Below are 15,108 nucleotides of genomic sequence, written 5' to 3'. Positions count from 1 at the left end.
ATTTACTATTGCATTTTATATTCATCACATTTTAGAATTCATATAACAATAATAATCTGCTTAAATTCACAAGTTTTACATCAAATATTCAATTTTCGAAAAATCGAAATGAGCAAAAATTGTTATTCTGTCGTCATCATGAGCCAAAGCTACAATTCTCTTCACTTTTTTGACCCTAAACAATATTGTGTTACTTTTCAACGTTTCCTGGAATTGATCTTGATAAAGTTGTCAGAACTTCGAACCATTGCCTCCATAGGATAAAACGGTTTGATAACTATTGATAGGTGTTTGACACCTCGAATTGATGTGTTCTTTCCTAATTCTATATATGAAACTAAATGATAAGACATTATAATTTAGGGTACGAGCTGCGTAGCACTCGCAAGTCGAAATCACCTCTAGTTAACCAGAATTAACCTATATCCTATTCGCTCGAGTGCGTTAATGACGCAAATTATAGAAAAGATGACGTCGATCAGGGCTAGCAATGGCTTAACCACGCTTATAAATTTATCATTTGTCAAATTTTAATTCACGACAACGAATCAATCACCGACATGATATTCACATTCTGTTATTGTCTTATATATGGACTACGATAAAGGAAGAATATAGAACATTCATGCGAAAATAGAGAATTCATCTTGGTCCTTGCTGCCTCTATTTATTTTGGAGTTTTAATGCATTGCAATTATCCGGTTCCTTTTTCATTAAAAAATATTTCATTTTCCGGTATTACAAGTCCAAATTTACAATTTAGAATTCACTCTAATGCTAAATAGTGTGAATTTATAGTGTTCAAAAGTGCCGCGACCGGTGCTTTGCTTGTGCCCCTCATCCGATAATGGACAGTTCATCGCCCAGGAACGCAATTCCAGACTCGGAGAACCTCAGCCTCGACATGGGCGACGACATGAAACTAGACGAAGTAAACTACGAGAGCGACATTTCCTCTTCCAGTTCAGAGTCATCTTCAGCCCCCAGTATCACTTCGGTGACTACAGCTTCCTCGGGAAAGGGGCGCCACGAACGCCACAAAAGCACTCGCTCTGATAAGAGTCCCTCACCCTCTGCAAAAGCTGAGCGCTCCAAGGATTGCAAATCAAAATATGACTATTTGACAAAACTTAACTACCTCTTCCGAGACGCCAGGTTTTTCATCATAAAATCGAATAACGCGGAAAATATTGCATTATCCAAAGCCAAAGGTGTGTGGTCAACCCTACCACAGAATGAAGGCAACTTGAACCAAGCTTTCCAAGAAGCAAGAAATGTACTTCTCATATTCTCAGTTAAGGAAAGTGGGAAATTTGCAGGCTTTGCTAGATTAAAAGGTGAATCCCGTCACAATATCCCAGGAGTATCTTGGGTACTCCCACCAGGCCTGTCAGCCAAAGCTTTAGGAGGAGTGTTTAAAATTGACTGGATTTGTCGCAAGGAGCTACCATTCTCCAATACCATGCACCTTTACAACCCATGGAATGATGGCAAACCTGTCAAAATAGGCCGAGATGGGCAGGAAATTGAACCACGAGTAGCTGAGGAACTGTGCCGTCTTTTCCCTGAAGATGATGCAGTAGACCTATCACCCATTTTAAGATTGGCTAAAGAGGCTTCCAAAAAATTGAACTTGCGAGCAAAAGATGGGGGCAGACACGTTAAAGCTAGGATGCCGATAGCTGCAAGAGCCCCTTTTACATTCAGAGGAGGCAGAGGAGGTGGATTTTCCAGGCGGAAGTTCTTTATGCCCAATAGGTTACTAGGTTCCGGTGGTTATAGGCGGTCAGTCTCGCCTCGTGCCCAAGAAAGGTAAGTGTGGTTCTTGTAGTTTTTACTCACCAATGAGTGTTTATTTCTTTGCTGCAACAGTGAGCCGCTGGGTTGTAGTTTGGGGGACTTCTCACATGAACTCTCTAGTGTTATGAACATTTTTCTTAAGAGCATTTTATGTGTGAGTGTCATCGGACTTGGTAAAATAATTTGAGTCTTCGTGACAACCATCATTCCAAACGTATAAAGGTTCTTAAAACGCTCAAATGAAGAGTGTTTTCCAAGGGTTTAGGGCGACTCTGTGGACTGTTTATGGTAATAAATTATTTTCTTCATTTCCCCTGCTTGCCATGAGGGTAAGTGAACAGGAAGAAACGAAGGGTACTCTGTGTAGCCTGGATAACAGAGGGCGTGTCCACCGTGGTAACTTTTTTTGCTGCTTCATATACATATTAGAAATAAAGTAGGTTGGCAAAAGTTGCAGGGTGTACCGATTATCTGCTTTATATGAGGTAGCCTCTGCCATCTGGTACAAGTTGTACCTTCAGGCAAGAGTAATCAATATGCTAACAGGTAGTTCATCAAGCCAGATCTTAAAGAATCCTGAGCGATGAGTGAAACTGACATGAATACCCTCTGCTAAACTCTAAACACGCATGACTCAGCCCCATTTTCAGATACTTGTCATTCTATGACAGAGAAACTTCTCGGCCGTATACAGCGGCCGCAGCCGAAGCCTACGTAGCTGATTACATGCGCACCATGCAACATCAACTACCCCCTTTACCTTATGTCGCACCTCCAGGGCTCTATCCGCCGCACTCCAGTTATGAGGGTATGCGCACTCCTGCCAGGTAAAGTTGGAACTCAAGTGAAAATCCCTTCCAACTTTGGAGGCAATTATTAGGTATTTCGAAGCTGTTCCCATGGCCGAGTACCCGGCGCCGAGGATGGGTGCTTATCACTCCGACAAACGCACCTATGACCGAACTGTGGAGGAGTTTATCTGGAAGAACAAGGAGCGACGCTCGTCCAGGGACCAAGCCCCTTCCAAAGGGTATTCCCGGGAGAGAGAGAGAGGATATTCCAGGGAGCGGTACTCGAGGGAGAGGGGATACTCCAGGGATCGGTCCAGATCCAGAGGGTATTCTAGAGATAGATCGAGGGGACGGTCTAGGGATAGAGAGCGTTTGCGGGAACGAGAGAGGGAGCGTGAAAGGGAAAAAGAAAGAGAGCGTGAGAGAGAGCGTGAAAGGGAGCGGGAACGCGAAAGACAAAGACTGAGAGATAGGGACAGTCGCTATCGCTACAGAGATAGGCGTTAAATTATGTTTTTTTAATAATATTTACATTTTTGCGTTAATATCACTGATTATTAATCTCTTTATAATTAAACTGTACATTTCTTTAAATTTCATGTGATTATTAGCTATTTATGTCTCCTAATCAACCAGAGCTCAACCGATCTAAGTTTTTAAGGTCTAAACAAGAAATGATGGAATTCCCAAGGAAAAACGATTCAACTGGTTCGAATAAATATGAATACTTTATAAACAAATCAGTTTAATTTAAGGCCCCATAATGTCCACTGTGGGTTTCATTGCTCCTTAGGAAACAATTAAAAAATCTCGACAAAACACAAACCAGTTCAACGACAAAATTCATTTATTAAGCAACAAACAAAAACCCATAACACTATTTAACATCATCGTCTTATCTCCGAATTTTGGTAGTACTAATTCGTAATAATCCTGATATTAAAAATCAACAGCCAAAATTGTTATAATCTACTTAAGACCATTAAAATAGAGCACCATCACAGGTTTACCCATAGATGTGCTTAGACTTAGAGAATTATGCTAATTCTACATTTTTGGTGAAAAGCGAATGCATTTAGGGGGTGAAATATTGTCCTCGAAATGAAAATGATACACAGGAGTGCTTGAAAATACCTATGAAATTACACACATCCAAGCTGCACTATCTAACAGGTTATTCTGATTTAAGAAGGGCTTGAAGTATAAAAATAGCCCTAAATAATACTGCCAAGTAACATTAAAATATATAATGGCCTATGGATTATCACAACTTAATATTTCAACCTTGCATGAATGTTGATTGGACAGATTTTGTGCTGTAAAATGCCAGACATTGGCATCTAAACCTAATAACAGATACGAATTTAGAACAATCACTCAGTAAAATTCAATGAAATACAATACAAGCAAAAACCAAATGAGTCTATCTCACCAAATACACCACTTAAAACACACAAATTACTTAACAACTTATTAATGGAAATTTCTCCGAACTACACTTTGAAGATGGTCAGCGAACTATACTGGATATACTGGACCGAGCAGTAGTTCCTGTCTCTTCGTCTGAATGATCTGGAGATATCCTAATAGCTTGATACCACTGATTTGTAAGGTCAGTCATTTGACTCTTGCAATCCTTCAATTCCTACAAGCAATTAACACTCAGTTCTCAGCTGTCTTTTTGACTTTGAACTTTGGAAAACATGTGCAATTAAAAGAGAAAAATTTCCCAAGAAACAGCCAGCTAAAGCTCCTAAGATGCAAGGAATTGGCCACACTTGATAGGGTTTGTTCCAGTCCAGTGGAATAACCACTGCTCCCAGCCAAGCACCAAGACATGTAAGCTGAGCCACTATCACAAATGGTCTCTGTGAATTGGTGATATTGAGGGATGATAAAGACAAGAGAATAGAAGGACTTTTGTCAGGCCCAAGGTGAAGGCTGCTAGGCAGGACCGTTAAAACTCCCATGGTGAGAGCGAAAGTGAACGTTTCCTCTTGCTTGGTAAAGAAGGGGGCTCCAAAGAGAATTGCTATGGCATAAAATGCTGCCACTAGGGCAACTACTGTGACGGCGTTTTTCAATACACCTGGTCTCTTAGGGTCGGTTTTCTTAGGATCTATAGGATAGATGACGGGAGCCGCCCAGTACTTTACCACCTCAAAAATCAGTAAAATCCACTGCAAGTAGCTGCTCCTGAAGTTCCCTATTTCGTACAGGAAATCGGAGAAGTGAAACCATAAAAACAGTAGCGAGAGGTAGCTGCATGTTAAGGCACTATTTAATGCCAAATTAGTTGAGTTTATGACATAATTTGAGGAGGAAAACTGCATTTTTCAATGCAAAAGCTACTTGAAAATACGCAATCAACAACAAGAATTGCAAATGAGTATTTGAGGTTATAGGATGAAAATTAACGACTGTAAATCAACAATGACGTCACAAGATGCCTTTACCTGTATCCGAGCAAAACGTTCTTTTAACAAAGGGAAATGTGTATAATTGGAAATTCACCTCCACCTCTAAATAATGAATGTGCGCTGCAATTGAGTCTAAGCGTTGTTTCAATGGTCACTTTTAACTCAATTTGTAGACTTAGAAAAAATATGAGGGCAAGTTGAACATTGCTTAAACCTTACTAGTATAATTGAATCTAAGAAGTAGATCGTTGATGATTTTTTTTTGTACCTCGAAATCTCTCAGAAATATCTAGAAATACTTCAAACGTATCTCGAAATATTTACCTTAGCTACTAATACGTTCAAATATCTTGGAATATCTCAAGTGTGTACAGCAAAAAACCTCAGTGATCTGCCACTTAATCAGGTGTCAATCACAAAACATAAATCGATATCAACTTACCTGCTGTGTAAACCTCCTAGTAAAAAAAGGAATCAAATACTTCAGATCATACTTTGCAAACCCTTTAATTCTGTCCGAAACAAAGGATACCTCCATCTCGCCCTCGGTAGTCTCCGATAAATGCTCCGAATCCAGGGCTTGCCCCCACTCCCTTGTTTTACTCAAAGTGACCTCCCTATCCTTTTTCCTTCTCTTTTGCCTTCTGGCAGGATTTTTGGTTGCTTGCATAAACTTCAACAGTGGCATGGTAGAGCCCCCAAAGAACAGGGTAGTAAACAATACTATAATCAGGGTAGTGGTGATAATGACATGGCGGGTCTCGTCGCTAAAGTTCAAATGCAATGAAAGGGCGTAGGAAATTGCTCCTCTCAGCCCACTGAACCACATGATGAAAGTCATTTTCTTTGTTATTTGATGCTCCCTAAAGCGATTAACCAAAATGGCTAAAGGAAAAATATTGCAGGCTCTGCCAATTAGACAAAGAATGATGCTCCAGACAATTAAAGCTGGCTCGACTCGATGCTGGAAGCTAAACAAGGCTAGACCCAAGTAGGCAAACACGCACGTTTCAGCAATAAAAGCCAACGTTCTCAGTGTTTGTTGCATGGTAATTTGAGTGACTGTCGATAGGTTAAAATGGGTGTAGTGGGACATGACAATGCCACAGAATAAAATGGCCATGATACCAGATAAATGAATTCCTTCAGCCAATACATATGGGGCATAAGTAAAAACCAACATCATGGCAAACTCTAGGGAGGGATTTTTTCGGAGGTCTACATGTTTTAGGAGAAGGGCACTGATAAGGGCAAAGATCACTCCAATTCCAGCAGAAGCAAAGAACATAAGACAAAAGTTTTCTACTCCCAACATAATTGCTTCTCCAGTGCCCATTGCAGGGTTGTTTGATTCCAGAGCTGCAGTGGTTAAAACGATAGCAATAGCATCATTTAGAATGCTCTCACCAAAGACCAACATATTTAATATTGGGTCCACATTCAGAGCATGAAATATGGCCACTGTAGCCACCGGATCTACTGCTGAAATTAATGAACCAAAGGCAAAAGACTCCACAAAACTGAGCTTATAGACTACATCTGCTAATCCTAAGAAATAGATACCAAAACCTATAACAAAGGCTGAGATTGTGGTGCCCAGAATTGCAAAAACCAAGATTGAACCGATGTTCTGGAAAAAGTTTCCCTTGTGCAGGTTGTAACCTGATTCAAAGATAATTGGTGGCAACAATATGAGGAAAAAGGCTGTGGGGGAAAATGCTTCTTCTTTTCTCCAATTACTAATATTTCGGTTACTTAAAGCACTCATAGCAAATCCTATAAGAGCCCCCAGAAAAACAATAACAATACTTTCAGGAACATACTGGAAGCCTGTATGGAGCATGAGATGAATTAAGAGAATGCCCAAGGCAAGCACACAGAGCACAAAGAAAATGGCCATAGAACTGTTGTGCTCATCTTCAGCTGCTTCTTTATCTGGCAAAACTGGTTCAATTGATTGTGTGGTCGAAGATACATTGATCTTTGTGGCATTTACATCTGCAGTGCCATTTGCATCTATTGGTGGAATATCGGAGTTTTTAGCGATTACGCTATTGGAGATCGTGCCATTGGGAGGTGATGTCACAGTTGGAAGCAATGTGATTGTGTCACTGGTATTTTTACTTTTGAATGAATTGGTACTAATGTCATTGGAATTGATAATCACAGAGGGGAGTGACGGGTTTGGGGCAAGACCCTTTAGGGAGACGTTGCTGGTAACGACAACCACAGACATGTTTTGTAAGGATACGATGTTCCAAAACAGGACGAAACAAATGGTGGTGAATACCAGAAATTTTCCCCCTTCCATCGTTGCGGAGGCGTTGATGTTTCTTCCGAAACTTAAACACTGGTTTTTACTAAGTCATAGCACAGATTTAGTAACGAATTACAGCTAAACGTGGCTTAAATATTGCAAAATCCTTTGCAAAAGCATTATTTCATGGAACTTATGGAATATTTTAAAAGGATTGTGACACGAACCAAAACACACAAATGTCAACGAGCAATGGCATTAGACAATTACGAATGACATTTACTTTTGATATATTCGTTGAAGTACTCGGATTATGTAAATTATGTAGAATATCGAGCACGGAACACATTACTACACTTGTCACTACAGCTGTTAAAAATCAAGGTTATCAACTGTCTGTGATGATATGGGAGAGTGAGCTTCTTCGTGTTGAAAACATTAATTTCATCCAATTTTTTCTTTAGTTTATCAGTTTTTTCATCAAAAAAACATACAAAATGAGGTACACGCTTCTCTATACGCTAAGTTACATCTCAGTTGCAACCCTCATAATTTTACGTAAGTTTCTCTTTGCCGAGTACCCAATATAGGCGTTCCATATCCCGTGACCAGTCACATGATTTCTCTTTATTTCAGCCCTATATTACCTCCTCACGGGGAAAGGAGAGCAAATTAGCTTAGCCTGGTAAGTACCCGCTATTGAAGATTTCCTGTAACCCATTTTCAAAATTTTGGTGATGACAGGTTCTTCAGTAATGTCTCCCCTTATTTGTGGGCCTCCATGGGCATTGGACTCGCCGTGGCTTTATCCGTTGTGGGGGCGGCAGTGTACGTATTTTCAATAAAAGATGTCAAATGGGTTTGATAGGGTATTTTAGGGGTATTTATACTACTGGGGCCAGTATAGTTGGGGCTGGTGTCAAGGCACCAAGAATTAAAACCAAGAACTTGATTTCCATTATTTTCTGTGAAGCTGTGGCTATTTACGGATTGATTACTGCTATTGTCTTATCCAGCAGCTTTCAGGTACATTTTCTCATGAAACAAATGCTGTTTTGAATTATGTGACTATTTTCAGAAATATGATACAACACCTGATGTCACAGAGACCGTTCTTATAAAAAACTTTATGGGCTCTCATGTAATATTTGGAGCAGGTATCATAGTAGGTTTTGTGAATCTTTTTTGTGGTCTCTGTGTTGGGGTCGTGGGGTCTGGAGCAGCTATCGCTGATGCTGCCAACAAGAGCCTTTTTGTCAAGATCCTTATTATTGAGATTTTTGGCAGTGCCATTGGATTGTTTGGGTTGATTGTTGGAGTCTTTTTGGTACGTTTTTGTCAAAGAGTTTTTGGCCATAATAGAGTGATGGTTTTTCAGACCTCTAAAGGAGGTATGGGATCAGCTTAAGTCTAGTTACCAAGGAGAAATTTAGATAGAAAGTTTGAAGTCAAGTTTAACAGCAAAGCAGTAAAATGTGAACTTTTATATTGCTAAGGAAATGCAGTATTACTTTAATGTCATATTTTTTTGGTAGTCAACTGTCAATTTAGCAAGTACAAGAAAACCAGCTACAAACTGACTCAGTAATTGAACAAACATACATCATCCATTCCCCAAGTTAATTGTTAGAAAGTTGTTGTGTATATTATAAAATAGCATAATGAGGGAAGGCAGGAGCCTCCAAAAAATCAAGTGAAATCTGTAGAAAATATTTTTTAAATTAAAATATAATTATTGTTAAAAAAATGAGCGAAGTTCTTTTATATTCGTGACCTAGCCCAGCCTCATTCTTAAACTAGTACTGTCTATTAATAACCATAGGACATTCCTTAATACTTTTAGCCTAAGGGATACATGTGTCAACCCTCATTAGTACAACGTAAAACCGCTCCATTTTCGCTTAATATAGTGTCAAAACTGATACAAAATACTGTAACGATAAAATGGTATTTCCCCTTGTGACTTAGATGTCTCCAACCCTTCATTGTATTGACGATTATAGTTACGCAGATAGGGCAACACCCCCGGGGGTCGCGGAACGATGGAAACCAAATAGTTTTGCATTATAACTGATGCCGTCAGTTATTTTCAGCAGGAATTAGTATAGACATTATTTGAGGATTAGATCTATTTGGTTCTGGAGCTTTGAAATCGATGGGGTATTATTATAGGGAAAACTTGTGCGGGGGAGGAAAAGCATGTGGACATTATGGGGCGGTTTATTGAGTCGTATTCCGTTTTCTAGCCGTTACTGGAGCTTAGAGTACTCACCTGCGTTCTTAAACTTTCGAGGGCCGTGGAAGACACTCTTTCAAGACTTGAACAAAATCTGTTATTCTAATGATTTTCCGACGTAGTGTACCTCTTGCTTCGATTTTCGAACTCTTAAAACAAGAAAAAATACCGTTAAAAGTGCAAATTTCGATTTTTTTTTTCTCGAAATAATCGTAATTTCAAACCAAATCCGCCATTTTAATGAAGGACATTGCTGCAAACGTCAATGTCAAAATAGCGATTTTTGAGCGAAGGGCATAACGAGGAAAAAGCTACAAAGTTTTACGTCATTAAATGTAGTCGCGTAGCCGACGTTTGATGACGCAAGCGTTAAAGAGAAGAAAAAACTTAAATTGAGTTTTCGTGAATTGTACAGAACGAAATTTCGGCGGATTATTTTATGTATTTTCGTTGAGAATCAAAGACCTTTAAGTCAAATTAGTCCCGTTTTTTGCGGTGAAGTGCAACGGGAACAATACATAAATTTCAATAACCTTGAGCGATGGGCTCGGGACAAAAAATATGTACAATTTTCAAAACGTCTTCTATGACAATAAGTTTTCTTTGTTGTGTTGTCTGGCCCGTTCGATCTTCTAAGCCAGCTCTAATTCCAACGAAAACTCGCTCAATTGACCACTTTATTCCCCGATACATATGAACCATAAAAGGCATTCGCGGAACGTTCCAAGTTTCACCGCCAGAAAAGTTCTGGATCGACAAATAAGGGGTAACGCTCGCTCTGCCTTAAAAAAATCCTCAATCGCCGATCCAACGAACATCGAATTTTGTAAATATGTTCTATACGTCTGAGACACACCGCTTTTTCTTTTAAATTTTTAGGAACAAGTTCTCGTGCACCAGGAATGGCGCTTGTAGCGGTGGATTCGCCGGCTGTTTTGACTGGCTGATGCCATCGGCAATGGTAAATTTGCCTCTTCGCGTGGTTACAAAATGGCGAAGCCAACGTTGAAATTTCAATCGTCCTGGAAGCTTTCAGGCAATCGGAATGTTGACGTTCTCTGGAAATGACAAAATGGCGGAGGCGCCATATGGAAAATCAACGATTTCTACGTGGAGATCCACTTTATTTATTTCTAATAAGAGGCAGCAACCGTTTCCTCTCTCTCTCTCTCTCTCTCTCTCTCTCTCTCACTCCCTCTCTCTCTCTCTCTCTCTCTCCCTCTCCCTCTCCCTCTCCCTCTCCCTCTCCCTCTCCCTCTCCCTCTCCCTCTCCCTCTCCCTCTCCCTCTCCCTCTCCCTCTCCCTCTCCCTCTCTCTCTCTCTCTCTCTCTCTCTCTCTCTCTCTCTCTCTCTCTCTCTCTCTTTCTCTCTCTCTAAAGCTTATTACGTCATTTCTGGAGCTTCAAGGAGGCAAATACGTGGCAGCGCCGTTTGTCGGGGAGCAATCGATGGACAGGGCTCTTGGGGGTTCCTAAGTTGGCCCTTTTGATCATATTTGAGACACGCATGCGGTAATGATGCAGGGATCGACACGGACGTCTTATTGACCGCCCGTGTGTTTTGCGGTTGGCGAAAGAAGAGTTCCTGCACGGCACGAGAGAACTCGAACCATCAAAGTTCCCCAATGTGGCGGTGGATTTCGTCTTGCGAAGCATAAAATTTATAATGGAGCGAACCGGGCTGACCCGGTTTTGAATTTCCTTCTATTAGAAAACACGCGTTTGGGACACCCAATGATTAATTTCCTTGATTCGGCCGCTCTCGTGTAACAACAACTACGTCGGATCGATATTCTTCTTAAAGTTCAACGGGGACAGGGGCCCCACTGAAGAAATTTCCTCGAATGAATCGCTTTTCGGTAATGGAATTCAGGTCTCCGCTTCCTAATTGAGCTTTTAATTAATTTCCAACCTTTTGTAGTCGCTTATTTCGCCAAATCCAATTCCTTATCGAGTTTATGATTTCCGCAGAACTTTCGCACGTGTAACTCCCTCATTTGTGCTAACCAGACCTTTTTATGTCAGACCTCGATCTGGTGGATACAAGAATTTATTTTTATCTGCGCCCCATCGATTCCGAGACCCTTCAATCCGTTAAATGTAATAAGGGCAACAAACACATTGATCAAATTAGCACGCGCTAGTGGACGAGGTAAAATAACACTTCTCCATATGGATTTTCCGGAATTATTTTGTTTGTGGGGCGAATGAAACTTGTGCTCGCGGTATAATTACGATTATGAGAGAGTTTTATGTTCGTGTATGGACGTAAGACGAGATGAGATCCCGTGGGTCACCAGTGCAATGGACCGGTTTTATGTCATGGAAAACGAGTCGGGGCATGAAAGCAGAATAAATACCGTCTTTAGACGATTTATGGTCGTCTCACGCGTCTAGACTGTAATAGAGCGAAAATATTGCCCATTTGGCCCAGTTTTACATGACGTCGAGAGCAACTTTTCGCTCACAACATACAGGGCGTCCGCTCTTAGAGCTCAATCGTGGGGGTGGGGTCGCATGCTAAGCTCGTCGCCGTGCTCCTTCTTAAATTCCGCGTTGATCTCGTCAGGACGTACGACCGAGGACTTCCACAGCTCCCCGTGAGAAATAGTCAATCGGGGAGAGGTCTGGCGGACGTGCCGGCCAATGCACGTCTTCGCGGTTCGAAATGTTCTCGACGGAGGTGGCTCTTATTTCACACCGTTTAATCGGTCTCGCATCGCCTGTGGTTGCCGCGATCGAGCTCCAGAAACGGACACCCTGTATGGTGCGCGTTGTTGTCCGATTTTCCTGCAAAAGAAGCCTATAAATCCCTACGCTTTCTGGCATATAATCGCAGGCAAAGCACATCCACTGACTCGTACGAATCCGACTTTATTGTTTCTTATTTAAGGTTTTTACTGTGACAATGCGGGCTCCGAAAGAGACCCCCTCGACGTGATTTATGTTACCGAGGGACGGAATTTCTATATTGATCTGAATAATCGTAAAGACCGATCTGGTTGGTTACGTGCTAACCGGGTAATGGCACTCTCCAAAGATTGCGGTTCCGGGGGAACCCACAATTTAACTAACTCATTTTGCGGCAGCCTCAATCCGGGGCATTTCGATGCATTGATAGAGACTCCCCTGCAACGCACAGTTGGTTGGCAACCTGGTCCTGTTGAACGGCCCCCGCGCTCACCCGATCTGACCCCTCAAGAGTGTTGAAGACCGTTTAAAAAATCCACAATTTCTATTGCGGCTATTCGGGCGCAGGAGGCTCCTTTTAAGGCGGCTGATCCTCCCCTTTAAAATGAAATCGCAGGACCTCAAGACTTCCTGTATACACAATAAAAGGCAATTTTATTCGAGCGTTAATAAAAAGCGTAGAACAGTAATAAACGGACTTTATGGCACGATAAAAAAATCTCTGCGTTCGGCCCCCCGTATTCAAACCCTTCGCCCAAGTGCTAAAGAGTTTTGCTTTAAACCCTAATAAGAGCCCAATTGTTCCTATAAAACGCCACTTAAATAATACCGCCTTAGGGCTGTTTCATTTGGGCCAATAAACCGAGAGGGAATTCGCATCAGTCTTCTCGAACTCTCGAGAAATTTAACGATAATAATTAATTAATCACATTCCCCATTTGCCCTTCCATTTCGTGCTCGTGTTAATTCCCAAAATAGATGACGATATTGGAAGAAAGGAATGGCAAATATTCAGTGGAAGAGCACATTATTTGCTTTTCGGTCGGCAATTCCTCCGTAATAATAATATAAAGTGAAAGTAAATATTATTTCTTTTTACGTGGCGACGAGGCGCAGGGCTCGCCTACCGGACGTCCACTTGATCGTTTCGGTAAAGGGCAAGAGGAGAAATTGATCCCTTTATCTGGGATTTAAATCGGGTTCCAAAAAGGACAAAAATCCGGATTTACAGAATTGACTACGCGTTCGATCCCATTTAATGCTAAATTTTCTACCCTCTCTCTCTCTCTCTCGCTCTCGTGAATTCCGAGCCGCCATTACTACCGAAGACCAACTCAATTTGGCGAATTTTGAAATTTTCAAAAAAGTCGATGGCGACGATGAACTCCACGTCGATCCTAGCTCTCTCAGACACCATTTAGCTTCCAACTTGAAATCAACAAGTATTTGTCCGAGTACCTCAGCCCGAACCGCTTTCTTAAGTAAAGCGATGAAGGTTGCGAGTGCTCGAATCGATTTCCGTAACAGTCGATCAGCTCACAGAAGCTCAGCGCGAGTCCGTTGAGCTGAGCAACCGCCTGGAGTGTAGTTTCTAAAAGTGGCCGTGAACGGGGCTCACGAAGAACCTCACCAAGGGGGGTTTATTACACGGACAAATTGCCTGCTCGAACCATCGCATATTTTAGGTTCAGCCAAACCGTCCGCGTCGCAAAGGTACTGAGGGGCTGTGTCGCCTCCCTGCAACGTTGCTTGAGCATTTCGCGCACGTCATCGAGCCCTCTTGTCATAGTACAGGGTGCAACGTAACGCTGTGGGGGTATTTCAGGGAGCGATAGCGCTCTGAAAAATAATTTTAAAATGCCCATAGGCCCGTGGTTCTCGTTTTGGGCACACGACGTGGCAAACTTTCGCCTTTTTTTTTTTTTTTTTTTTTTTTTTTATTCTCCGCGTTATTCTCACGTCTGTGACGCACCTCCGCCACTCTGTATATATTGAAAATGATGCGGTTTTCGCCGTGGGTCTGTTCGCATTTCTTCGCTGTTTCGCAGGGTACTGTCGACTCCTGAAATGTCTCCGTGATGATCTATCACACCCTGTATATCTCCTTTCCCATTTAAAAAAAGGGACATAAAACCCCTCTCCTCCCTATTAATTTCCCATTGTTTTCCTTGGTTTCTGGGACTTAATTTATTAAAACAGACATGTTTGTGGCTCCTCTCTTTCTGGCCAATTTTATGTACGGGTTTGCGGATCATTAACTGCGATAAATGGAGCTATTTCGGTTACAACCAGGAAAAAAGGCGGTTTTTTATGCTACCCTAGATTACTCGAGTAATACCCGGTCCAAGCTGCTGCTTTTATCGTGCTCTGCCAGGTAATGCCGAGGACTTTTTATTCGATTAGCTTTCAGGCATTGCGGGTCAACAAACTATGTGACTTTATGAATTGTAATCGTTGTCAGTTCTACGGTTCAACGATCGAAAATTCTAAGGCAAACTTACCACGATAAATAAATTAATCCCATTTCTCATTCGGTCTTATTTTAAATGAGATTAAGGGCATTTCCCGGGAGAAAGCCGGCAAGCGAAAGTGAATTTTCTTTGTGGTCGAGTATGACTCTGTGACGACTCGCGTTTCTTTTTACTCGAGGAAATAAATTGCTCGGTTTGGCTTTATGTGACGTGAATACGCTTAATCCCGCGTCAAAAACACGGAAAAATGGATCATTCCTTAGGAGGACGGACCGTAACATCCCCCGCTGCAATTTCCCTCGATGTATGAATTCCTGCAGAGCTGGCTCTACTACCGCAAACTATTATCCAATTATCTATCCAATTGGAAAACGTCAGTTTCCACTCAGACACTTTAGGATAGACTATTAAGAAATTGGCTTGCCAGTTGAGAGGCCGAGAAT

At 41.6% G+C, this 15,108-nt stretch overlaps 4 protein-coding genes across 4 annotated transcripts; 2 read left to right on the top strand and 2 right to left on the bottom strand.

The window, feature by feature from the left end:
• The first annotated feature begins 449 nt into the window (after positions 1 to 449).
• On the top strand, positions 450 to 3,331 carry LOC136344773 (YTH domain-containing protein 1-like). Its single transcript, XM_066292545.1, has 3 exons — positions 450 to 1,812; positions 2,451 to 2,627; positions 2,681 to 3,331. Exons 1-3 carry the CDS (start codon positions 848 to 850, stop codon positions 3,096 to 3,098), a joined length of 1,560 nt encoding a protein of 519 aa, XP_066148642.1. The 5' UTR covers positions 450 to 847; the 3' UTR covers positions 3,099 to 3,331.
• Positions 3,332 to 3,420: 89 nt separating this feature from the next.
• Positions 3,421 to 5,435, bottom strand: PIG-F (phosphatidylinositol glycan anchor biosynthesis class F). Its single transcript, XM_066292546.1, has one exon. It carries the CDS (start codon positions 4,922 to 4,924, stop codon positions 4,247 to 4,249), a length of 678 nt encoding a protein of 225 aa, XP_066148643.1. The 5' UTR covers positions 4,925 to 5,435; the 3' UTR covers positions 3,421 to 4,246.
• Nhe1 (Na[+]/H[+] hydrogen exchanger 1) lies at positions 3,421 to 7,524 on the bottom strand. The gene is made up of 2 exons (XM_066292544.1): positions 5,454 to 7,524; positions 3,421 to 4,236 (listed from the first exon to the last, which is right to left on the bottom strand). The coding sequence occupies exons 1-2, from the start codon at positions 7,320 to 7,322 to the stop codon at positions 4,102 to 4,104; spliced, it is 2,004 nt and encodes a 667-aa protein (XP_066148641.1). The 5' UTR covers positions 7,323 to 7,524; the 3' UTR covers positions 3,421 to 4,101.
• Positions 7,525 to 7,640: 116 nt separating this feature from the next.
• On the top strand, positions 7,641 to 9,018 carry LOC136344775 (V-type proton ATPase 21 kDa proteolipid subunit c''-like). Its single transcript, XM_066292547.1, has 6 exons — positions 7,641 to 7,826; positions 7,905 to 7,953; positions 8,013 to 8,096; positions 8,147 to 8,294; positions 8,347 to 8,595; positions 8,647 to 9,018. Exons 1-6 carry the CDS (start codon positions 7,766 to 7,768, stop codon positions 8,674 to 8,676), a joined length of 621 nt encoding a protein of 206 aa, XP_066148644.1. The 5' UTR covers positions 7,641 to 7,765; the 3' UTR covers positions 8,677 to 9,018.
• The last annotated feature ends 6,090 nt before the right edge of the window (positions 9,019 to 15,108 follow it).

This window comes from Euwallacea fornicatus, chromosome 17 (assembly GCF_040115645.1).
Source record: "Euwallacea fornicatus isolate EFF26 chromosome 17, ASM4011564v1, whole genome shotgun sequence".
Lineage (NCBI taxonomy): Eukaryota > Metazoa > Arthropoda > Insecta > Coleoptera > Curculionidae > Euwallacea > Euwallacea fornicatus.
Note: the sequence above shows the minus strand (reverse complement) of the source record. Positions and strands in the feature narration are given on the sequence as shown.